Source organism: Alligator sinensis, unplaced genomic scaffold (genome assembly GCF_000455745.1).
Source record: "Alligator sinensis unplaced genomic scaffold, ASM45574v1 scaffold516_1, whole genome shotgun sequence".
Lineage (NCBI taxonomy): Eukaryota > Metazoa > Chordata > Crocodylia > Alligatoridae > Alligator > Alligator sinensis.
In genome coordinates, this window is record NW_005841957.1 from 1,977,899 (window position 1) to 2,005,003 (window position 27,105).

The window sequence follows — 27,105 nt, forward strand, 5'->3', positions numbered from 1 at the left end:
AGTGGTGTGTGTTTGTGGGGGGGGGGGGGGGAACTTACTTCCTCTACCCCCTCTTCCACCCCTCCCTGCAAAGCTTGCCAGCTGGCTTTCTAGCATGCTTCGTGGTGTGTTTCATAGCGTGTTTGCCTTGGTGTGCTGGAAAATCTGTCTGTTCTTCTGTAATGTAATCTGATTTATGTAATAAATAGAGATAATTGTATATGTATGTGTATTTATATAATGTATCTATGTATTTATGTAATAAATAAAATATATAAATATATATAGTATGTGCTCCTGAATAAATTCTATATTATAATATGCAATATATGCTGTGCTTTCCTGCACAGTGAATGGAACACACAATGTGAGAAAAAGCAGATTTTTTTTCCTGGGGGAAAAGAATCAAAATAGATTAACAAAAACAAAAAGAGGATTATGGGGGAGGAATAGATTGAAAGGAATGAATTAATATAATAATAAAATAAAAGGGTATAGAAAGCAGAAGGTATTGATGAATCCCAGTTGCTAGGAACAGGCTAGCAAGTAGGAAATTACAGCCTTTGTCTGACGCTGCTGAGCTGCTGGAAGATGCAGCTCAGTAATTGACCCCAAGGCAGAAAGCAACTCAGTTCAAACAATGCTGCTTTTTATGATGTTTTTCCATCACTCCCCCAGATCACTGGGATTGGTAGGGACCTCAGGTAAGGATCACAGTCATTGGCCAGTTACACATGTCAATATCAGAGCAGACTTTCCCTCCTCTTCCCCATACCTCTCCTTACTTTCTGTTTCCCTGCAAGCAAGCCCACCTTCAAAATTCAAAACATTTTGAAACTTTTAAAATATTTCAACTGCCCTTGTTTCATTTTGAGACCATTTTAAAGCCTTTCATTTCATTTTGATTTCACTGTTTTGTGCTCAAAATGAGTCGAAAGTGTCAAAACAAAACACCCAGTGAATTTTCAAGAGTCCAAACTCTTACAGCAGTGAAGGATTTAGGAATATCTGTGCTTCAGTCAGTGTCACCCACAGATATATAGCTAGAGTTAAACCTCCATTCTGGGTACCAGTGTGGCCATGAGAGCCTAAACCTCCTTGTGGGGTAATTTACCTGCTTCTGCATAAACTAGCTAGCTTAGATGTTCCGCAGTATAGGCATAGCCTTATCAACACCTAAAGTGGCACTTGTGTGGAATTCAGGCACCTAAATTGTTTTCAGCTACCACTTATGGGTACCTGTACTCCATTGGAAATCTTAGTTTTAGATAATTAAAGTTTTCTAGGTGTCTAGAGTCCTATTTTCTTATAAAACCACAGTACATACAAACATAAGGATGATAATGCCAAATACAGTTTTATGCTACCTCTCTGAAGAGACTACACACATCATTTCAGTAAAACAAACTCAAGGAAACATGCATGACACCCCACTAACACTGTCAGACCCTAGTGGGGTTTGTGATACTTGTCTAAGCAACAGTTAGATCTATAAGTTAAACAGAACGGTGCCAAAGTCCCCTAAAGACCCAATCTGATAGGTGTGTTTTGAGAGCAGGAACCTGAATGCCTAAGCTGAAGAAGACTCCCCATTCAGCATTTTTGTTTTGTTTTTTCACAGTACCATTCTGTGGCACCCAATTTTGCCCATTTACACTTAAGGGAAACAAGACACCTAACTTGAGACACCTAACTTTAGGCTTTAGGTTGCACTAGCGAAAGGGCCTCTAAATCCTTTGATTCTGCCCCATGTTGAATAATCTTTTATCCCATTCATTTTGTTGTTGTTGTTTTGTAACCTAGAAAAACTTAAAATTACCATAAGGAATGGATGAGTATACTGAGATGACCAACCCAGATTCTGTCAATCAGTTTTACAAGCAGATAATTTATTCACTTTAGATTTTAAAAGTTTATGGGCTTCCTGAAAAAGCGCCTCTCAGACTATAAAGTGAATGACTCAAAGTGTCTATATCTGCGGCCTTTCCTTCATAGTTTGTTGTGCTCCAGAAACCTAAATATATAAAGAAAACCTAGAGGTTTTTTTGAGGAATGAAGTTGCATGTCACACAAGATCTGGGACTTTTGAATCTGGCTTCTGAATCAAGCCAAAATGCCAGATTTTCTAAATTTTCTGCAAGGGAAAATTTCAGAGGCCAATAATTTGGGGGGGGGGGGGTCAATTTAAATGTTTTCCTTCCAGTTTTACTTCTTAAACTTTACATAATAACTATAATACAACATTTTTAAACTTTCAACATTGAAAGTCCTTAGAATGAAAAATGTACATTTCCTAAAATATAACAATAGAATTTTTTCAACATTTTTTCTGTTTTTCTCCCAAAATGAAATAACAAGCAAAGTGACCAAGTTTCACAAAGGACTTCAATTTGAATGGAATGACATGTTGCAATGGAATATGGTCTTAGTTTCTTTGACAAAGTCTGTGCACGTTTACAAGAGATACTTTTCTGTGCACTAAACTAATGTACTGTGCTGTAAGGCATCACCATGTTACGTGTGCAGCAACTACTGTGCAGTAAATTAAGCTAATGTGCAGTTTTCTACTGCTTGTAGTGATATGCATGGGTCCAGGAGACAGCTGATGCTGCAGCTGGCAGAGCTCTCCTAGCCCTATGTGCATTGGGACCAGACTCTGTGCCCCCTGCCAGCCCCTGTGCTGGCACCCTGGGAGAGCCTGGAGCTCCCCCTGGCTGCTGCTGGGGTACAGACAAGGGCAGGAGCAGTCCTGCACCAGGCTGCCCCTGTTGGCACCAGATTGGCTCCCAACAGGGTGCATGTGTAGATGTGATACTGGGGAAGGCTTACTGCACAGTATTTTACTGCACTGTAAGCCTATAGAGAGTTTGTTGTTCCAAGAGAAAAAAATTGGGAAATTTAACTGACTTTTTTTGGTTTTTAAGTGACTCATAAATTTCATAGACATTAGGAGCTGGAAGGGACCTTGCGAGATCATCGAGTCCTGCCCCCTCCTGCCATAAGCAGGAAGCCTGCTGGGGTCAAATGATTCCATCAAGATAAGAATCCAAATGTTTTTTGAATGAATCCAGAGTAGATGCATGTACCACCTCTTGGGGGAGTCTGTTCAAGGCCCTGGATCCTTGGACTGTAAATACATTTTTCCTCATGTCCAGTCTAAATAGGCCTTCCACCATTTGTGGCCATTAGACCCTGTTATTCTTTGGGGGACCCTGGTGAACAACTGTTCTCCCAGATCCTGGTGCACACCCTTTATATATTTATAGGCTGCTGCCAAGTCCCCTCTGAGCCTTCTCTTCTCCAAGCTGAAGTGGCCCATGTCTCTCAACCTGGCCTTTGATCATGCAGGTGGCTCCCCTTTGGACTTTCTCAAGCTTATCCATATCCCTTCAGAAATGGGGGGCCCAAAACTGTACTCCAACTGCAGCCCCACTAAGGCCAAGTAAAGCAGGAGGATGATGTCACTGGTTTTGTTTGAGATGCATTGGTTGACACAGGCCAGAGTTGGGGTTTGCCTTGTGAGCTACAGCAGTGCATTGGTAGCTCATGTTCATCTTGTGGTCAATCAAGACCCCCAAGTCTCTTTTGTTCATGGTGCTAGGCAGTGTAACACTGAGCCTGTATGTATGATGCTGGTTTTTCCTCCCAAGATGGAACACTTTGCATTTCTCTACATTGAATGCCATCGCATTTTTGTCCGCCCACCTTGTGAGCCTGTCCAGGTCAGCCTGTATCAGCCTGTCCTCCAGTGGGACCTCTGTCCCCCATAATTTAGTGTCATCCACAAACTTTTCCAGTCTGCATCTGACCCCCAAATCCAGACCATTAATGAAGATGTTGAAGAGTACTGGCCTGAGTACCGAGCCCTGAGGGACACCACTGGTCACCTTGTGCCATGTTGATTGGCTCCCATCAACTAATACACTTTGGGTCCGACCCTGGAGCCAGTTCCTCAGCCATTGGACCATGAGATGGTCAAGGCTGCAGTTCCCCAGCTTAACCATGAGGACATCATGGGAGACCAAGTGAAAGGCTTTCTTAAAATCCAGATATATGACATCAACTTTGTCTCCCTTGTCCAGTCAATGCATCACCTGGTCATAGAAGGAGATGAGGTTGGTCAGGCAGGACCTTTCAGCAACAAAGCCATGTTGTAAATGATTATAAAATCATTTAAAAATAATTTATATTTCACATTCTAAAATTCTAATTTTCACAAATGGACAAAACTATTCCTAATTAACAATGCTGAAATTAAGATATGACAAACTGGAACTCTATTTATATAAAGATAGTGAACATAGATGTGTAAGTATTAAGGGCTAATCTGTAAATATGCCATATGCCTTTTATATTTACATAGATTCCTAGGACTGCTTGATCCTTGAACTCTACATTATATGAAAATGTGACAGTACAGTGATACATAAATGGTGCAATCTTGTTGCTAGTAAATTCCACAGCAGGACATTAAAAAGACCAGGCTGAGACCTGAAGAGATTCTAATTTTCATATATATCATATATATATGTGTATACACACACACGCACACATACACACACTAAAATCTCCTGAAGTCTCAGCCTGGTCTCTTTGGGTTGTATGGGTGGCAGCGCTGCATGCAACACATGCAGTTGTATAAGCAGCAAAATGCTCATCAGCGCTGAGAAAATGGTGGTGGCATACTTTTGATCTAAAACACCTCAGAGGTGATTTAGTTCAAAAGCATACCACTGCCATGTTCTGCACACTGACGCACATTTTTCCACTTATACAACTGCACATGATGCAGTACAGTTTGCCTCAGCTTGCGTATGGAGCAGACTAGATAAGTTGAGTCTGCTCTGAAGTGGTGGATCTCCAGCGTGTTGCTGGAAAATAAGTATGTGTATAAATGCCCTTCAATGTTCTGTTGTGGAATTTACTAGCAGATATATATATGTCTGCTAGCACTATATATGTGTGTGTGTGTGTGTGTGTGTGTGTGTGTGTCTGTGTGTGTGTGCAAATTAAATATTAATACATGAAGCAGCATTATTATCAGGAAGTGCATACTAGCACAGAACTGTTCAACTGATAAGTGGCTGGGGGCCACATGCCACACAGGTTGCAACAGTGGGGGCCACACACATGCAAGCCACATGCTCCCAAGCTGCACACCCAGCTGTAATATCTGTACAGGCAGCATCCACCTCAGTTCCTGGGCTGCACCCTTTGGGGTGGGAGCAGAAAGTGAAAACTGAGGGAGGGAGGGAAAGCCTAGACCCTAGAAAGCCTAGGCAGGTAGGCATCTGGCATCACTGATTAACCCCTCATGGTCCACATGTGGGCAGTGGGCTGTCAGTTGAACAGCCCTGCACTAGTACTTTGTTTTAGGAATAAATCAAGGGAGATTGTGCCATCAATTAAATCACCAGTAATGCTCTCTCAGGTATCATCATGGACTGCTGTGGAGAATCTCTTTTTTAATAACTATCTAATATTTAATGATATTGTGTCTTGGAGATATATAATCACAATAATTTAATCTGAAAGCATTAATGTAGAGCAGCAAGGCGGGGATTATTTATTCTTATTCAAAACCTGTGCAGTCAGTAAGGCATGTTCTTATATCCGTGTATAAGAAGAGAAGTATAGTACAAACTGTATTCTTTTATTGTGCTTATATCAACCATCTATCATTTAAAAACTATTCTGAGCTTTGAATCCAATATGTGTGTAAATCATCTGTGAATCACATAAAACCTAGAAACAAGCCATTTAAAATTTATTTAAGTATTTCAACCCTGTATTTAATTTATTATATTTGCTTCTCTCTTTTAAATAAATGATGTGCTAAATATCATCATCCATTTTATTTATGTGTTCTTGACTTGTGAGTTATGTGGTCATCCCTAACCTGTAGAACAAAATGGATGTATTCACTGTCAACGTATGAATTATTTTGTAATGTAGTATATGCACAGCCTATAAATTTTATACATTTATCGTTTAAAAAGAAGCATTACAAATCTGAGGAATGAACCTTCTGAGTAGTTTCTAAAGTCTGTTGATGCCTGTGTTTCTGTCAGCGTTCATTTGTAAAGTCTCCTAATTCTTGACAGCACCAACCAGCAGCATAATCTTTTTTGAGATTCACAAAATAGACATTTCCCCATCTAGCTCACCTGTGCAATCTGATCCAGTGCCTAGAATAACGGAGACTTCATCGGACTAAGGGACCTTGAAGAATCTCCCACAAGGATGTTGTAACCAACACAGTATTAGGTATTATGGGTTGGGATTTCTAAATCACTCTTGTCCAAACTGTTCCACTTCATGGAATAGCTAAGTATTTATTGGGCAATAAAGAATGAGAGATTCTATAATGTAGTCTTTAGACTGAAGATACTTGACTTAAGTTCCTGATACAAAACTGAAACATTACATCATTGTATTTATTCTCCATTTCATGGCACTTTTAAATTTACATACACTGTATAACACACAAGCAGCAGTGAGGGAATGCAGAGATTCTTTATACAGACCTTCAAATGAGATCTGAAAGAAACATGCACCTTACAGGTTCAAAAACCATGCATGTACCTACTTTCAGTCTGACAAATCAGGAAAAGCAAATATGAGAAAGATTCTTTGGGAAATCCTACAGAGTGGTTGACCAGATAGAGCAATAAATTAGGATGCAGTAAAACTAGGTTCTACTCTACTAATTACCAATGTGATCTTTAGCAAGTCACTTCACCACTCAGTTTCCCCATCCTGAAAAAAAATTGCCTTCAAAATAAATTAGTATTGTGTTAAACATGTGCACGCACACACGCACACACACACACACACTTATCACAAATCAAAATACAACTAAAACTGGATATTAAAGGAAACCTATATGAAATGCTACACTTTATAATGGGATAAATGTCACTGCTTTCAAAAGAAGTGTCCTACATTTGTTGTTATAACCTACTACTTTACTTTCCTTACTAGTAGTATAAACATAATGCTCTGTTTTGAACAGTGTATCTGTATTTTTATTCTGATAGGAGAATCACACCACTATATCATGAATCATTTATGAAAATGTTGACCAGCATATGAAGGAGTTTACTTGAAAATCCTTATCTCAAATTAGCTGTTAGGGCTTCTATGTTTCCGATTAGATTCTGGTCTTTTGATAATGGCCTGGACTGATGTTGAGCTGATGACTGCAGCATTATGCAAACAGGTGCATTTCTCATTATATGAAGCAATAGTTTCCACACAGCTGTGAGGCTGGATGTAATTGAGAAGACAACTCAAATAAGAATGGATCTCTATGTCTAGAGTGCTATCCTGACAACCTCTTGCATTCCTATTTAGAGTGTGTACGTGTGTGTGTGGGGGTGGGGAGAAGGAGAGTGATCCAGGCCTAAATGAGGTATTTGAGTATCGAAAACCAACTGAAAAACCTGAGTACATTGTAGAAAGAACAGTTCACAAAAGGGCTGATAGGTCCCTTATGGATTGTCGTTAGTCATTAGTCACTATCATTTTCTGAGCGATACCTCTGCTTTCATTGAATAACTTGAAAGATGTTACATATGAGCAAAATTATAAGAAAGGAATTAAAAGAAGACAAGGGGTATATTTAGGAACAAGAGGAAGGGTATGAGGCATTGGGATTAACAATTTGTCCAAAAACTTTTTCATACATAACATGAGTGTACTTTTTCTTTAATCTCTGAAAAAAATTAAGATTTTGAGTTCATTAGAATATTTAAAAAGTCTTGTTGGTTATATGAAAGTGTATTTGCTTTTTAAAGATATTCAACTGTGAATGTTTGCAACAAGACTAAACAAAAAATAAATAAAACTTGGAAAAAAAGCCTTTTCTACTAAATGTGTTTGGGTATATTTTTTTCTAATTGATCTGGGCAGAATAAAGTATTGCTTTGTCCTTTGTTCCTACTGTCAAAAGAGCCATGAATATTATTTAGAATAAAAGCTAAGAACCTTTCTGCATTGATATTTCAGCATCTCAGAATATGACTTTTCTAAACTCTTGTTTCCTTTTCACTAATAGCAATGAGGTGTATTGCACTTCTTATTATTAGTTTTAAAGTCCATGTTAATGTATAATAAAGGAATAATTATTACACAATGAAAGATTTCTAATACAAAATAATCAACCAAGTCTACAAGAAATTAAGTGTCATCCAAAGCTTGAGCGTGTGTTTTGGGGATTCAAAGTAAATTATGGCTCATTTACAATTTCAGAAATCTTTTCTTAGGTGAAGTATTCTGTTTCTCAGAATTCTCACAGAATCCTCTCAATTCCAGGAGCTGATGCTGTAGAGGCCCAGTGTAAGCGATTTGAAGTGAGGGCAAATGAAGGTGGAAAGCTGCTGTTTTCTGCAGATGAAGATGAGATCATCATTGGAGCTGACAGACTCAAAGTAACAGGTAGAGTAACAATCAGGTTTCTAAAAAGTATTTGTTTATATCTTAACATTACCAATAACTTCATCCAATTAATATGTCACTACTAGATTTTCTTGAATGCTCTCTTCCACTGAATCTGTATATGAGGAAAAATATATCTCATAATTTGCAGTGAATTCTTGACCTGTTCAAAACAATGTAGAATGAGCAACCAATAGGCCCCATATAATGTAACAAATGGAAGATATGTTGACTGTTGTATTGGCTTGTTGGGATCAAAGGTGAACTTAAAGTTTGTGTGACCAGCTGTTGTACAAATTACATGTTCAACAGAGGTTATTTTTGTCATAGTTATAAAGTATTGATGTTTGATTTATGTATGAGTTTGAAAAGTGTATTTGGGTAATGTCCCTTCATAAGCATAAAAGCTGTCATTTAAATGGCATACAAAACACTAGAATTCTTGGTTCCAAAATTATACCTTTTATTAGACCAACTGGAAAATGGCAAGAAAATTGTCCTTTTCTGCAAGCTTTCAGGATCAAAGTCCATTTGTCAGGCTCTGGGAAAAGTGTATGGTACATTTAATAGTTCTTCTAGTCTCAAAATTTCATATCTAATTTTTGTATGGCTCATGAGGGTGTTCTTGAAGTACCCCATCAGTTTTGCTTGAATTTGAAAAGAAAAAGCCTATTTCTGATTTGAATGTGTAAAATAATATAATAGGAAAATGCAAAATAATTTGCACCTGGATGGCTAATTATTCTGTTTTGAGGAACAGTGAACTATCAGCATTGGGGGGAAAGAAACTCTAAAGCAGTTTCATTCACTTTTCACAGAGCAAAACCTAAGGTAGAAACAGATATCACATTTGTGCCACCATAACATTTTTATGGCAGCACAAAAGCCAAGCAAACAGATTTCCATACCCTTTGTTGTGCCACAAATACTCAAAATTTGTGGCTGCAGCATAGATTATATCAATTTAAGCTGCTTTATTGCAGCACATGTCCATTCAGTTTATGGTGAGAGGTTGTGACCAGCCTGGAGCTTCAGCTGCTCTGGGCAGAAGCTCCCAGGACTTGACGGGCCCCAGGAATTCCTGCAGTGTCAGGCACCTCAAGTCTTGGGATTCCCAGCTTAGAAACACACTGGAGATTCCCCAGGGTATGACTCTGAAAATAGGAAACATATTATTCCACATGACAGGAACCCCGCCCAACGTGGAACCAACAGGGGACGTGTGTTTTGCTTGGTGAAACAGATCAGCTGTGCCAGGACACATCCTGCCAGACAGCTGATCTGCCTCAGTAGGACCTAGAGACCCTACTTGGTGTATGGATGCATTATTACACACTTGAAACTGCTGAAACATTGGCCTGAAAAGAGTTAGCTCAGCTACATTTGGTTTAGATAAACAGCTAATCTTTAACGACTTAATAAGGACTTAACTCTCTCTCCCTCTCTCAATATAATTTTATCATTACATTTTAAAAAAGCAGGGGAAGGGGGAAAAGGGCATAAAGGGTGTTTGTTTTTGCTTACAGCTGTGTTGATGGACAGTGAAGATTTTTTTTTTTCACTCCAGTTCATCCATTCCTATTTTATCTTTACTTCCTTGCATATCCCATCCTCTCATCATCACACATGGCTACTTCATAATGAAAAGCTTTTTTGCTAGTAGGCAGTTAGCAGTGGTGCAGTGTCCAGTGAAATAGTATTAATTCCAGCTATTTACCAGAATAAGAAAAAAAATCAATTTCCTATCGATTCAGAGGATTTCTTCACAACTTGAAGTTTTTAGGAGACTTTTATCATAATAATGGAGCACAGACAGAGGAGAAGCAATATAACATCAGAAGAAGAAAAGAGAGTCATCTTGGAGCCCCTGCTGGGACCCAGACTCCCAGACAGGTTGTTAAATATTTAAAGGTTCAATCTTAAACAAACAATCTGACACAGGAACTTTCACAGTAGCTATTAAAAGTTTATTAAAAAAATGTTTCACAAAGGACATAGAAGAGCTAGATGTGCTGTAGACATGATGACATTTCTCTGTTGAAAGACTTTGAAAAAAATAATGTAATGTTTAACTGAACTTTACTTCAATTTACAGAGCCCAAGTTTCAAAGTGACTGAATATCTTTAGCATCCATTCATTTCAATTATACTGCTAACCATAATTGAGCCTATCATGCATATATTGGATATATATAGTTGCATATGTGAAAAAAAGTATTTTTCTCTGAAAGAAACTGTATGTATACATACACACATATACACAGTTTATTTCAGGGAAAAATATGATATGGCTAACACACATTCATGCATACACCCTCCAAAGCAGGAGGGAAGGTCAAAGCAAAAAACACATAAAAATCTGACTTAATGCTGCTTTGACACTTTATCAGAGTCTTGGGGTTTATTATATATATGGTCCTCTAGCAGTCATTCTTGCTCAAAAATATAAAAGGATGAAGTTGTATTTACTCAAAGCAGATTTTCTTAAGGCTTTGTTTTCCCACAGTAAACTGGGGATGGAGGGTGTGGGGATAGTGCCAAACATTCAACCCAAAATTAATATTACATTTTAGGCATTTTTATTAAAAGAAAATTTGGAAACAAAGGGCCAGCTTTACAAGCTGACAGAGGTGCCACTTACAAAGGTACAGAGAGGGGCTGGAGCACTCTTTTTTTTCTAGTTCAGTGATGAGGAAACTCACTCGGGATGTGGAAGTCACACATTTAGATCGCCCTCCTGTTTAATTCATAGCATGCATTTGAACATGAGTGTTCAGCTTCTAAGAAGAGTGCCCAACCCCCTGGGCTATAAAATAGTCTGATCTTTATCTTTCATGTTGAAGTAGCTCCACTTTGTACAAATAATGAAATATACTTTGGAGGAATAGTGAACAAGGGGAAAAAAAATAAGAACTGGTGGTTGGAGTATCCACTTGGCACTAGGGACACTGGTCCAGCCCCTGCTTTGCTGTCTACTTTTTTATGAGGAACAGATTTAGGAGGAGAGACTGCATGTGAGGACAGCGTGTGCTGCTCAAAACCAGAGCCTGGATGGCTGGAACCATGCTCCAAGTTCCAGCCAGGCTCCAAGTGGCAGAATGACCACAGCTGCAACCCCAGGAGGCCCCTCAAGACCCCAAGTAAGGCTGCTGGGGTGAGCCTAATGCTGGCCCCAGCCTCCCCTACCCCACCCACGGTAACTTGCTGCACACTAAACGGTTTGTGGCACAAGTGTTCCCCAGGGACATCTAGTAGCAGCACAACGTGTTGTCCTTAGGGAACCAAACATCCATGCTCATGTGGATGCTGGGTGCATCCAGACATGCAGGCACATGCAGTTTGTGGCACCACAAATCTTTTTGTGGTTTTCAACCTTTTCGGGCCAAACTTGAGATACCCCTTCATAGACTTGAGGACCCCTTGGAAAATGCCAGCTTTTAGTTTTGACTCTCTTTTGACTGCTGGACAGATACTAGAGCTATTCTTTTGTTGCAAAGAACTCAAAAAGACCACAACAGGTCAGTGTGTTTCTAGCACTATGGTTTCCTATGTGAAAACTCTGGTTTTCTCAGCTGTGGCACCTTAGTTGAGAATCACTAGCCCAAAATAACGAAGTGGTTAAGTATGTGGGAGGCCCAGCAGAAATTTGAACCTCCATTTCGTACATCAAAGTTAAACAGCCTAACTTACATGGCCACTCTAGGGTGAATTAAATTCCTATCTGCCAGCCAGTTATCCCTACTATCCAGTCTAGAGGACGTTCAGACACTGATTTTGATACTATTTATGCAAGCGTTTATTCCTATGAATATTCCCATTCTTTTTAAAAGGAAATCACTCATGTGAGTGAAGTTAGACATATGTGTAAGTCTTTGTGTGGTCAGAGTCTAAGGAAATACTGTATAGATTTTGGTAATGCTGTCTGCCATTATCTAAGCAATAATAAAGTTCTTTGATTTAACTTTATGAATTTAAAAAAATACTCAGTAACTCTCTTGCTTTAATTAAGAGCATTTGACTGCTAAACACCTGTGAAAATCTGCCCTAGGTATGTGGATGTATCATTTCTGAAAAGTATGTGGTAAATTTACCATATAATCATAAGATTATTGGTTAAAATGAACGTATGAATACAATACATAAGGATGCAAATACTGGGGTGATAACTGAGCAAAATTTGTACTGGAAGATTGGAGGAAATCTTTTGACTTCTTGGGATCTAATATGTCAGGGATGAATAGTACATGCAGAGAACCAATCCTGTGGAATCCAGACTAGAAAGTGTTCAGGCACACCCTGTAGTGACTTTTTGGCATCTGTAACATGTAAGTAATGCAGAAATTCTGCTTTGTTGTGATTCCTTGAGCAGATTTACTCTTGAGCTTCAGTTTGATTATTCTAACCCAGACTTTTTCTGAAAATGAGCCAAGTGTAGCACTGAACACAGAACTCTTAGTGGTCCTGTGTACTAAAGATACTTTCTCATTCCCTTCAGCTCTTCCCTCCTTCTTTATACAATATAAGATATGGAATCCATTCCAATCAGAAAATCTTTTGAATGAGAACATGATGTCATTTGTATCTTTAGTTGAACTCATCTTTAAAAAGTACTTGTGTAAAAATATCCTTCATGTTTGGTAATGTTGGAATGATGTTATAGCCACCTTGCTCCAGGAAATCATAGTTTCATAGTGCTTAGGGTCAGAAGGGACCTAACCAGATCATCAGGTCCAGCCCCCTGCCCTGGGAAATATATGAGAGGCAAGGATGTCTGTGGGTAAGATCTTTTATTGGACCAACTGCATGGTTGGGATAGACTTCGACAAACTTTCAAATGCAATACATTTTTATTTAGGTCTAAGGAAACATCAGGCACAAGGCGAAAGATTAAAAACAGTTTGGGCTATAAAACTGGAGAAGAGGGGCAAATGAGCAAATAACAGAAGAAAGGATAGCCTGATTAGGGGAAGACCAAAACCTTTCAAAAGGGAAGAGGGTTGTTATCACTTGTAGTATAAAGAATGATTATCTGGAGTCAGTTAGATTAGATATGCCAGAAAGTCAAAGTTAGTGTTCATTTCAGTTCCTAACCAAGGACTATAAACATTATATAGAAGGTAAAATTTAGACAAGGGAATAACATTAATAAAATGAATTTCTTTGGGGAAAATACCTCCAAATTTGACATTTCTACTCTACCTGTTAAATCAATTATTTCAAAACTTAAAAGATCATTCTTCACCACTGCCTTCTGACTAACCATGCTAATTAGCTGAAATGTAGGACCTCATAAACAAGAATGCAACACAGATCAGAATTCAAAACTTTGTACTGTAAAGGAGCACCAGGGTCCTTTTTATGTTATTTTTAATCAGCTTATAAATAATAATATGATCTCCTATTATGTGAAGTTAGAAGTGTCAAATTAAATGGCTTTTCTAATAGAGTTGCACGCTTCTCCCCCAACACACACACACACACACACACACACACACACACAAATCTAAACTCCTAGACACCTGAAAAGGTAATGGAGTATAAACTGTAATGAGTTACATAAATTTTATTAGTGGAGTCATTAGTGACTCATTTGGGAGGTGCAGTAGGGGCACAGAGCTCCCACCACTGCATGCACCCCAGGAGGGCATGGGGGTGTGTGCCCTGGATCTGCACAAAGCAAAGACAGGCTGCTGCTTCAGGCTGGGGCCAGGATGGTGCCAGGCTCTTCCCGGCTGGGGTTGGGCCAAGCTGAGCTCAGGGTGGGTGGCAGCAGTGCTGAGAGGGGGGCTATGTGGGTACTATGGTGAATTTTGGGATGGCTGCAGCCCCCACCATAGCCCCCATCCCGGCACTGCAACTGCCTGCCTCAACCAAAGCCCTGCCCAGCCCCCACCAGGAGTAGTTTGGCACAACACCTGCCCCAGCCCATGCTCGCCCCACATGCAGATACAGGGGCACACACCCCCCATGCCCTCCTGGGGTGCATGCAGCGGTGGGAGCTGCCTCCCATTCCCACACCCTCCTCGATGAGCTGCAGCTCCATCTTGTACCCCACCCCAGCGGAGCAGTCCCTGCCCTTTCCCCACTCCCTCCCTCACTGTGGGGGCCTCTAACTTCCCCCCCCATGCCCCTTCCCTCCCCGCAGCCCTTCTCCCACACCAGACTTACCAGCCCGATACTGGTCTCCAAGCTGCCCAGCTGCATATTGGAATTGGATCAGGCTGATAGGCTGATATGGCTCCTTAAAAAAAAAAATAAAAAAAAAAAATCAGCCATTGGTATTGGCCCAAAAAAATCTCTATCGGTGTACCCCTAATAAAAATGGGCAAGATTCTCTGGCCATGGAAATCATAGTAGGAAATAGTATCATTTCCTACTATCATTTCCTACTATCCACAGGATAGTAGGATTCCTATGATAGTAGGAAACTATTTTGGGTAGTTCAGATCCGTTAGCAATGCAAAGGATGCTGTAGACCACATGTTAAAATGTGGATTTTTGATTTGAGGTTGTCTGAAGGTTGTGTTTTCTAGATGGATGAAACCAACATGGGTTCATTAGGACCAGGTCCTGTCAGACCAGGGGCAGGCAACTATTTTGGGTGGAGGGACACTTACTGAGTTTTGGCAAGCCATTGAGGACCGCAACATTTTCTAATTTTTTTTAGGGGCCCCACGAGCTGGATAGAATGGCCTGGTGGGCCACATCTGGCCTGCGGGCTGCATTTTACCCACCCCTGTTTCAGACCAACTTGGTAGCATGGAGAGGGTCCAGAGGAGGGATGCTTGCATGGTCAGGGGACAGCAGGGCAGGCCCTGTGCGGGAAGGCTATGGGACCTGAACCTGTTCAGCCTCCACAAGAGAAGACTGAGAGGTGATCTGGTGGTCATCTATAAACTTACCAGGGGGGACCAGCGGGGAATGGGAGAGTCCCTGTTCCCTCAACCCCCAGCACTACCAGGAGTAACTAGGAATAATGGCCATAAGTATGATTAGGTTTAGGCTAGACATCAGGAAGTACTACTTCACAGTCAGGGCGGCTAGGATCTGGAACCAACTTCCAAGGGAAGTGGTGCTCGCTCTTACGCTGGGGGTCTTCACAAGGATCTAGATAATCACGTAGTCTGGATCATTTGACCCCAGCATCCTTTCCTGCCCATTTCAGGGGGTTGGACTTGATGATCTGCTCAGGTCCCTTCTGATGCTACCAACTATGAAACTATGACACTATAATGAAACTATAATTAAATGAATTTCATAGATCTCATAGGGCTGGAAAGGACCTCGAAGATCATCAAGTCTAACCCCCTGCCCCAGGGACAGGAAGTCAGCCATAATTAAAGGATCCCAGGAAGATAAGCATCCAAACATTTCTTGAATGAGTCCAGAGTAGGTGCCTGCACCACTTCTGGAGGTAGTCTATTCCAGGTCTTGGGGGCTCAGACAGTAGAGAATTTTTTTCTTATGTCCAGCCTAAAACGGTCTTGGAGGAGTTTGACCATTGGTCCTTGTTGTTCCTTGGGGTGCTCTGGTGAACAGATGTTCTTCCAGGTCCTGATGCACACCCCTTATGTACTTATAAGCAGCCACCAGGGTCCCCCCTGAGCCTGTGCTTCTCCAGACTGAAGAGACCCATGGCTCTCAGCCTCTCTTCATAAGGCCTGTTCTCATGCCCTCTAATCATGTGCATGGCTATTCTCTGGACTCTCTCAAGCTTCTTGACATCCTTCTTGAATTGTGGAGCCCAGAATTGAATGTGGTACTTCAGCTGTGGCCTGACCAAGGCTGAGTGCAGCGGGAGGATGACATCCTGAGATTTACTTGATAAACATCTATGGATGCAAGCCAGAGTTTTCTTTCTTTACCAGGTGCAACATCACATAGGTGGCTCATGTTCATCTTGTGGTCAGTCATCACCCCCCAAGTCTTTTTCAGCAGTGGTGCTAGCAAGTATAGCACTGCTGAGCCTATAAGTATGCTGAGGGTTCCCCACCCCCCGAGGTGTAGTACCTTGATGTTCAATACTGATAATTGCATTGGGTTTGTATCTGCCCACTTACTAAGTTTATCCAAGTCAGCCTGGATCACTAGCCTGTCCTCAGGTGTGGACGCCATGCCCCAAAGTTTAGTGTCATCGGTGAACTTAGCCAGTGCGCTTCTGACCAATGTCCACATCATTGATGAAGATGTTAAAGAGAACCGGTCCAAGGACAGAGCCTTGGGAGATGTCACTGGTCACGGAGCGCCATAATGATTCGCTACCATCGACCACTACTGTCTGGGTCCAACCTCAGATCCAATTTCACAGCTAGACTGCGATGTAGCCAAGGCCACAGTTGGCCAATTTTTCTGTGAGGAGGTCATGGGACACCAGACCAAATGCTTTTTTAAAGTCCAGATATATGACATCAATCTCTTCTCCCTTGTCCAGGTGATATGTCACCTGATTATAGATGGAGATTACGTTGGTCAGGCAAGACCTACCCATGACAAACCTGTGCTGACTTTCCTCAGGATGTTGCTCTCAGCCAGCTTATCCAGGAGGGTCTCCTTGATAATTTTCTCCAGAATCTTACCTGGGATTGAGGTCAAGATGGTTGGCCTGTAATTCCTGGAATCTACTTTCCACCCTTTCTTGAAGATGGGTACCACATTAACCTTCTTCCAGTCTTCAGGTACTTCAGCTGAGCTCCACGAGTTTTTTAATATTTTTGCCAATGGTTGGGCTATGACAACTGCCAGCTCCTTGAGTACTCTAGGGTGTAATCTTTCAGGACCAGCTGAGTTGAAGGTGTCCAGCCTCTCAAGATGATCCTTTACTAAATCAACACCAATGCTGGGTATAAATACACCCTCACCCTTGCCGTCCTATGTCTTGCTAGGCAGGGTGGTCCCAATAGATCAATGAAAGACCAACACAAAGCACCCATTAAGCAGATTGGCCTTTTCCTGGGGGTTGGTTATGAGCTGTCCTGGTTGGTTTAGCAGAAGTCCAATGTTACCCTTGCTTTTTTCTGGCTCCCTACATATCTGAAAAAGGACTTTTTGTTATCCTTGATATGTGAAGCCAGATGGAGCTCAGTAGCAGGCTTGGCTTTTCTGATCTGCTCCCTGCAGGTACAGACCAGTGCTGAGTAATCATCCTTGGTCATAATTCCAGCCTTCCATCCCTTATAAGTCTCTCTCGAGGCATAGGAGGTCCTCAAGTTCCCTGCTGAGCCAAGGGGGTTGCTGTGCCCTTTTGCTACCCTTCCTCCGAGATGAGATGGCCATCCCTTGTGCTGTCAGGATCGCTCCCTTGAGGAGCAACTACTCCTCTTCCAGTCAAGTCATGATCCCTTAGGGCCTCAACAACGAGGTTCCTAAGCTTGTCAAAGTCAGCTTTCCTGAAGCTGAGGACTTCTGTATTGCTGACTGACTTGCCAGCTTTATGATAGATAGTAAAGATGATTAACTCATGGTCACTATCACCCAGTTTTCCATTGATTCTTAGGTCACGGGCTAGGTCATCCCCTTTGGCCAGTACCAGGTCCAGCAACACTTTACCTCTTGTTGGCCCATAGACTTCTTGGGACAGGTAGAGCTCATCCACACATGTGAAGAAGCTTTGCAACTGATTGGATTTGGCCGAGTGTTCTTCCCATGAGATGTCTAGGTAGTTAAAGTCTCCCATGACAACCATGCACCGAGAGCATGCAGCCTCAGCCAGTTCCCTGGCAAATTCCTGGTCCAGTTCTTGTTTCTGTTTAGGAGGTCAGTAGTAGACTCCTATCATGATGTCCCATGCCACGTTCCCCACGTGCCACATTCCCCATGTATTTTAACTCAGAGAGCCTCCAGTCATCTTTCCTGGGTACCAATGTCAATTTGCAAGGACGTGTAGCTGTCCTTGACATAGAGAACTACACCCCCACCCCTTTTATCTGTATGATCTCACCTGTACAGGGTATAGCCATCTATACCTGTGGCCCAGTCATAGGTGGAGTCCCACCAGGTCTCCGTTACCCATATGAGGTTGTAGTCATTCTTGTTTAGCAGGAGGACCAGTTCCTCCTGTTTATTCCTCAAGCTCCTGGCAATGGTGTACAGGCAGGCAAGTGTCCCATTGCGGGCCCCTGCCTTCCCTACAGATCATTCTGGGGTAGAGTAGGGGTGGGTTCCTTTAAGTGCCTTAGCCTGCTGGATTTACAAAGGTTGCCCAGTGGGCTTGCAGTGGCGGTAATCCCCCAAACCCCTAGTGGGCTTATGTTAAAGCCCGGTCGAGCAGGTCAACCAGTCTGTCTGAGAAGAGCCTCCTCCCCAGCAGAGTGAGGTGGAAACCATCTCTCCCCAGCAGACTGCTGCCTCTCTCACCAAAGAGTGGACTGTGATTGTTGAAGCTGAAGTTTTCATGATGATACCAGTGCCACAGTCTTTGGTCGACTACCTCAACCCATCTCTCCCTCCTCAGGCCATAACCCACAACCAGGAGGAGCAAGGAAAAGACCACCAGTGCCCCTAACCTCCTAATCCCCACTCCCAGAGTCCTGTAGTCTCTCATGACCTGGCTGGGATTGCTCCGAGCCATGTCATTCATGCCCATATGGATAAGGAGCATAGGGTAGTGATCGGGCCCCTGGGAAGTAGCAGACCTCCCAGGCTAGGTTACCTTTTTCTTTTTCTTTTTTTTTTTTATTTCTAGTCTAAAACTTGCTCCTGGTTATCCCCTGGTTTTCCCCTGGGGCACTTTGGTGAATAGTTGTTCACCTAGTCCCTGATGCTCAACCCCGATATATTTGTAAGCTGCCACCAAATCCCCCCAAAGTCTCTGCTTTTCTACGCTGAACGATCTCATATATGTCGGCCTTTCCTCATATGGCTTGCTCGTCTGGCTTCTAATCATACAAATGGATCCTCTCTGGACTCTCTCAAGCTTCTCCACATCTTTCTTGAAGTATGGCACCCAGAACTACTCCAGCTGTGGCCTCACCAGTACCGAGTAGAGCAGAAGAGTAACTTCCTTAGTTTTGCTTTAGATGCATCAGTTGATGCATGCCACCCTATTGTTTGCTTTGCTAACTGTAGCATCACACTGGTGGCTCATTCATTTTATGGTCAATCATAACCCCCAGGTCCCTTTCAGATGTGGTGCTAGCTAGCATAGCACCACTGAGCCTGTAAGTTTGTTGCAGATTTTTCCTCCCCAGATGGACCACTTTATACTTGTCAGTGTTGAACAGCATCTGGTTCTGGTCTGCCATCTAACTAATCTGTCTAGGTCTGCCAGGATTGTCAGCCTACCCTGATGCATGGACACACTTCCCCACAGCTTAGTGTCATCAGTTAACTTTGCCAGTGTGCTTTTTACCCTGCATCCAGATCATTGATGAAGATTTTGAAAAGCATTGGTCCGAGTATCAAACCTTGGGGGAACCCACTGGCTACCTTCCACCAGGTTGATGCAGATCCATCCATTAGTATTCTATGGGTCCAACCCCACAGCCAGTTTCCCATCCATCTGGCAACTGAATTGTTGAGCCCATAGTCCCCTAGTTTTATCTTGAGAGCCTCATGGGACACCGAGTCAAAGGCTTTCCTCAGGTCCAAGTATATCATGTCAACCTCATCTCCCTTATCCAGGTGGTGAGTAACATGGCCATAGAAGGATATGAGGTTAGTCAGATATAGTTTCATAGTTGGTAGGGTCAGAAGGGACCTGAGCAGATCATCAAGTCCGACCCCCTGCCATGGGCAGGAAGGAATGCTGGGGTCAAATGACTTCGGCTAGTTGTCTATCTAGCCTCCTTTTTCAAAACTCCCAGGGTGGGAGTGAGCACCACTTCCCTTGGAAGTTGGTTCCAGATCCTAGCTGCCCTGACTGTGAAGTAGTGCCTCCTGATATTTAGCCTGAATCTACTCCCATTAACTTATGGCCATTATTCCTTATTACTCCCAGTAGTGCTCGGGGGAACAGGGACTCTCCCATTGCCTGCTGGTCCCCCTTGGCCAGTTTATAGATGGCCACCAGATCCCCTCTCAGCCTCTCTTGTGGAGGCTGAGCAGGTTCAGGTCCCATAGCCTCCCCTCATAGGGCCTGCCTTGCTGCCTCCTGATCACGCGAGTGGCCCTCCTCTGGACCCTCTCAATACTGTCCACATCCTCCTGAAGTGCAGTGTCCAGAACTAGATGCAGTTCTCCAACTGCAGCCTGACCAATGTCGCATAGAAGCAGGGCATCACCTCCCTGGACCTGCTCATGATGCATCTGTGGATGCATGACAAGTTGTGGTTAGCCTTCCTGACTGCATCCCCACATTGTTGGCCCATGTTCATCTTGGAGTCAATAATAAGTCCAAGAAAGAAGTTCCCCAGCCTGTAGGTATGCTGCTGGTTCTTCCTCCCCAGGTGCAGTACCTTGCACTTGGCAGTATTGAAACCCATCCTATTCTCATCCGCCCACCCCAGTAACCTGCCCAGATCTAATAGCAGCCTATCCCTCTCTTCTAGTGTTCCCACTTCTCCCCACAGCTTAGTGTCATCCGTGAATTTGAACAAGGTGCTTTTCATCCCCTTGTCCAAGTCGCTGATGAAGATGTTGAACAGTGCAGGCCCAAGGACTGAGCCCTGGGGAGCCCCACTGCCCACATCCCTCCAGGTCAAAAATGACCCGTCCACCACCAGTCTCTGGGTGCAGCCCTCCAGCCAATTTGTGACCCATCTGACTGTGTAGGCATCAACACCACAGTTGCCTAAATTTTAATGAGAATGGGGTGAGAGACAGTGTCAAAGGCCTTCCTAAAGTCCAGAATGCCTATGTTCACTGCGATACCTGCATCTAAGGATTTTGTGACCTGGTCGTAGAAGGCCACCAGGTTGGTCTGACATGACCTGCCGCTAATGAACCCATGTTGGTTGCCCCTAAGCATAATCTCCCCTGCTAGTCCCTCGCAGATGTGCACCTGGATAATTTTCCTCAAAGAGCTTCCCCAGGACTGAGGTAAGACTAATGGTCCTATAGTTTCTTGGGTCCTCCTTCATCACTTTTTTGAAAATGGGGACCACATTGGCCCTTTTCCTGTCCTCTGGCACCTCACCATAGCACCATGAGTGCTCATAAAGTCATGCCAGGGGTCCCACAATGACCTCTGCTAATTCCTTCAGCACTCTGGGGTGGACATCATCAGGACCTGCTGATTTGAACATGTCTAGTACCACCAGAAGTTCCCTGACTAGGTCCTCACTGACCCTGGGCCTCACTGTGCCTCCCCTGGGACCGTCGGGGATCCCAGTGGGGGAGAGGGCCTGGTCCCTGCTCAGAAAAATGGAGGCAAATAAATTGTTAAAGAGATTAGCTTTGTCATTTGGTGTGACCACCAGATTTCCTAGCGTGTCCTGCAGAGGCCCCACATTACCCGGTACCTTCTTTTTATCCCCTATGTATTTAAAAAAGGATTTCTTGTTATCCTTGAACCAGGTTGCTAGTCCCAGTTCCATCTCCACCTTAGCCTTCCTAAGAGCCCCCCCTACAATCTTGAGCCAAGGAGGTATAATCCTCCCTGGTGATGGCCCCTCCCTTCCATTGGGTGTACGCCTCCTTTTTAGCTTGAGACATTCCTGGATGCTTTTGGTGAGCCATGGGGGCTTTTCAGTACTCTTGTCCCCTTTGATCCATGTTGGGATTGTCACCCTTTGGGCTTGAAGGATCATCTCCTTGACCTACTGTCACGGAGCAAGATCCTCAGGGGTGGCTGTGATGCCCCTGGTGGCTCTGTGAACATGGGTGCCCTCTTATCTCATCTGCCATGTCTTTGGAAAAATAAGTTGGGAGGCTGCCCATGAGCCTTTGCTTAGGTTCAGTGAACCAGGACTTACTCAAGCTTTCTGATCTGTAGGCCCTTTGCCAGGCCTCTCTTCAGGATGGTGCTACATGAGACACCTCTGGCCTTATAGGCCAATTACATGGCTCCAACCACTCCTTTACCATGCCCCATGCCTTGTGGGTGTTACATTGCTTTTATACTCTGTTGGGGCCTTGGCCTACTTGGACTCCACCCATTTGATATAGCTAAGCCTTCTAGCCTAGACCCATTGTGTTGGGCCCGGCTTTGAGGCACTAGCCCACAAACTCCTTTTATTACTGGTCCCCTGGCCCTTGAAGCTCATGCCTCTGTAGCACTGGGCTCTCTGCAGCCCCAGAGACTGCATCCCTCTGGTGCTGGGGCTCTACACAATCATGTGCCCCCAATGAGGCTTCCTCCTCCCCAGTAACCTCAGCTTAATCCACTGGAGCAAACAATAACACAAACTTCAGCCCCTGGGCTACAACATGACGTTAATAATAAAGGCAGCACTCTGCCCCTTTAAGAGAGCCAACTCCCCTCCCGCCCTTAGAATACTAGCCCCTTCTATCTCTGGGCACCTTGTGAGCCCCTAGAGTCTTACTGTGTTTGGAGGTAGCAAAGCAGGCAGTCAGATGCATGGGGCTGCTCTCTTGTGCAGGAGCTCCTTCTCCTAGTAGTTGCCAAAGAGAGAATGACCCCTGGCCCGCCTCAGCCCTGAGCTTATATGTGCCCTGGGCTCTGACTCTCTCCTGTCAGATGACTGCCTGCAGGGTGCCAGCTAACTACCTTGTTAGTCTGTTACTCAGGCAAGCTGCAGCTGTGGGGATCTCTGTAGCCTGCCAGGCTCCTTTGCTAAGCTGTTTCTGCTCTTAAATGTGCAGTCACCCCTAGGTGCCCTGAGATACCTACCCATGACAAAACCATGTGGGCTTTCATTCAGAATTTTGCCTTCTACTAGTTTATTGCATATGGAAACTTTGAGAAATTTTTCAAGGATTTTTCCTGGGATTAAGGTCAGAGTCCGCTCTCCTCCCCTTCTTGAAGATGGTCACAATGTTGGCCCTCTTCCAGTCTTCTGGGTTCTCTACTGAGTGCCATAAATTCTCAAAGAGGTTAAACAGTGGTCCTGCAAAGACTTTGACTAGTTTGTTCAGCATTCTCGGATGGAGTTCATCTGGTCTTGCTGACTTACAGATATCCAGAGTCTACAGCTGTTCTATCACCAGCTGTGCATTGACTTTTGGTAGGTGATCATCCCTACTGTGATTATTCTGTGTCATATTTGCATTCAGCAGGCTGGTGGAATACAGATGTGAAGTACTCATTCAAGAGCTGTTTTCTCCTTGGTGTCAGTGATCAGATGTCCAGATGCATTGATCAGTGGTCCCACTTTTCCACTGGTTTTCCTCCTGTTACCTATGTACCTACGGAAGGATTTCTTATTGTCCTTTATTTCAGTTACTAACCTGAATTTGGTCACCTTTGCTTTTCTAATCTGTCCCCTACAGGTGTGGGCCATTTTATGTAGTTCTTGGGGTCTGTTCCTAGATTCTATCATTGGTAAGCCTCCCTTTTCTTTTTCAAAAGATCTGCAACTTCCCTATTGAGCCAAGATGGCCTCTGGGCCCCTGTGCAGGTATGGACAACTTCTGTGCATGGAGGATTGTGTCCTTGAGGAACAACGACTCTAAAGTTAAGAATTTTTACCTTACTGACAGATTTCCAATCCCTATGATGGACATTGAAAGTAATAGTGTTGTGGTCACTGTCGCCTAGGTTACCCTCTATTGTCAAATCACTCACCAGGTTGTCCCCCTTTGCCAAAACTAAATCTAGGAGCACATTTTCTCTGGTTGGCCCATATACCTCCTGAGACAGGTAGAGCTCATCAATTCAAGTCAGGAATCTATGTGACTAGTCAAATCTGGCCGAGTGTTGTTCCTAGGAGATTTCTGGGTAGTTAAAGTTGCCCATAATGACCATATCACATGGTCTCACAGCCTCTTCCAGTTCTCTGGAGAATTCCAAATCTAGCTCCTCATCTTGATTTGGAGATCTGTAATATATTCCTATAGTTAGGTCCCTTTCACCACGTTCTGCCCCATATCTTGACCCAGAGGGTGTCAAGTCACCCTTTCACTAATTTCAGCTTCCAAGGAAGTGTACTGCTCCTTTACATATAGAGCTACACCTCCACCCTTTTTTCCAATCCCTCCTATGCAGGGTGTAGACCTCTAAAGCTATGGTCCAATTGTGGGTAGAGTCCCACCAGGTCTATGTTATCCCTGTGATATCATAGCCCCTGCTGGAAAGCAGGAGGACCAGTTTCTCCTGTTTGTTCTTCATGCTCCTAGGGAACAAATTCTGCCATGCTCCCCATGCTTCAACAAAAGCTCCCATGCTCCCCATGTTTCAAATTGTCACCACCGGAGAGTTCTGTTTGCCCCCAACTCTTGCTATGCAAATCTATAACAGTTGCAATTTGAAACACTGATGGGGAAATTAGCAGTTTTGCTAGACTACCAACAAGGTCTTCACTGTTGTCATTAGATCTATGAACGAATCAGAAGCATTCAGATGAAGCTGTGAAAGAAATTGTAGATTCAAGGCATTTCTGTGGTGCAGTACATCTTGGAGCTTATTTATAACAGACTCCTATGAGCTAAGCATACTTTCACCCATGGGGAACCACTCCAGAAAAATATTAAATTGCCCACAAAAATATGGCCTGAAGCTTTCTGCCTGTATTGTAAATTTGAATTTCTGTCTGGATGGTGGATAATGATGGGTTTACATTTCACAGTTTTTGACAGCAGTAAATTCAATTCACTGGTATACTAGTACAATGAACCATCCTTTTGGCTCTTAAAATATGTAATCAATATATACAAGCCTTTACTTTTGTATTGAAGTACATACAATTATGGTGTTATTGGGTAGTTGGTACATACAGAAGTATGCATACATGCACCTAAAGAATTCACAGTGTGGCTTCACCACAAACATTGCAGAGGGGATTGTGACAAAAATCAACAACTGTTTCATACAAAAGAAGCAAAATGAAATGCAATAGAGATTGTTCCACCAATGTGGTTTAAAAATAAGGGAGAATGTATAGACTGGTAAAATAACAGGGTTGGTACAACTCATGTAACAAATATATTTTAGGTCTTTGAAAATGATATATATAGGAAAGTAACAACAATAACACAGCAATGAATGGAAGCATACTTAAAAATGTAATAAGGTACAGAAAAAATGGTCCTATAGAATGATACTATTTAATTATGATAGTCAACATGGATTTATCAACAAAGAAGGAGAAATCATTTCTAACAAATCTATTAGATTTATTTGAAGTACTGTAACACATATTTTTGAAGTGCAATTTTCCCCTGAGACCCTTAGAAAAGGCTGGATGACAGAATTACAGAGATACACAGATGAAATAGGACAAGGGAATGTATGCTCTAAATTATTACTTTAATACTGCATTTCTAGAACTTGAGCTTGTGATGACACTAACAAGTGACTTTTCATGAAAACCTAAGTGTCATTGGGTTAGACAAATGGTCCATGTAGCTCAACATCCTATTTCCAACAACTGCAGGTTGATACTTTAGAAGTACCTGTGCAGAACATGTCTAGTGTAATCTGTTCCCTGCATGATATGTTGAAATTATTGACCCACATTTATTTATAGATCTAAACTAATAAGGCAAACCCATAAAAATAAACAAATAAAACAAATGAAAATTAGGAAAGACCTAACATCCCTGACGTCAACCATTGTCACTATATCTGATGATATATATATCCCTGACTGTTCTGTTTAATAGCTGTCAATCAACCTGTCCTCCAGGAATTTAGCAAATCTCCTTTTGAACCCGGTTATATCAGCTTTCTCGAATGAGATGAATATGATACAACAGCAAATAAAATAGCAAGTAACAATTCTTTGCTATGTGAAGTACTTGGTAAAGTGGACCAAATTTTATTAGAAATAAATATGAGATACTGCATTATAAAAATGCAACTCAGGCTTTATCTTTTCAGTACAGTCTATAAGTTACAAATGGAGCAAGGAAGGATCCTCAGGAGATCATAAATGAGATATTACTGTATCTCTAGTCACAAATTGGCTCCAGTAGCTTTCATAAAATTCCTTTTTGATTATCCAGAAGTTATCCCATATGAGAGAGTAGTATGTTACTTTTTACAACTCTCAGTAACTTGGAAAAAAAACACTTTTCTTACCTGAAAGAAGTCTGTTAATCTCAGTTTCTTACAACAAAAAAATCAAAACAACCATTTCCTATTTTGGTACAACTAATGTATTTGTTTTCATTTTAGGTATTGCTTTGTGTTGGTTGTTTTTTACTTGTGAAAACCTTATTTTCATCAAGTTTTTAAATGTTATAATATTTTACATTTAAAAAGATATTGTTCTATTTTGATCTTTTAGAAATGTGTTATGTTATGCCAGTCAGCCTACACATTCATCAGAGGAAACCCACATCACATTTAGATTTGTTACAGGAAGCAATAGCTGGATTTTTTTCCTAAAATAAGGAATAAAGACACTTTGGGCTAGGAGCATTTCAGACTGAGGAGCTATATGGTCTGCAGTTAAACTATAAATGTTATGTACCAGTTACATGAAATACTTAGAATGCAGAAGTAACAGATTCCAGCATTGTAAAATGAAAGCCTTTGACTTTTTTTTAACAAAATGTACTTCAAAATACCTCCACAAAACAAGAAGCAAGCCCTTACACCGTTAATTTACAGTGAAGGTCACTCAGTAAATGCACTGTATTATCACTATCAATTCATATGTAACGTGACAAGAAGAGCAGATTTAGTAA

At 42.4% G+C, this 27,105-nt stretch overlaps 1 protein-coding gene across 1 annotated transcript in view; it reads left to right on the forward strand.

Annotated features, from left to right (window-relative positions):
- SGCZ (sarcoglycan zeta) overlaps positions 1–27,105 on the forward strand; it is a 315,201-nt gene that overhangs the window by 198,639 nt on the left and 89,457 nt on the right. Inside the window, exon 6 of the mRNA XM_014518471.2 lies at positions 8,296–8,418. Coding sequence (XP_014373957.1) covers positions 8,296–8,418 — 123 coding nt within the window. The remainder of the gene's footprint in view (positions 1–8,295; positions 8,419–27,105) is intronic.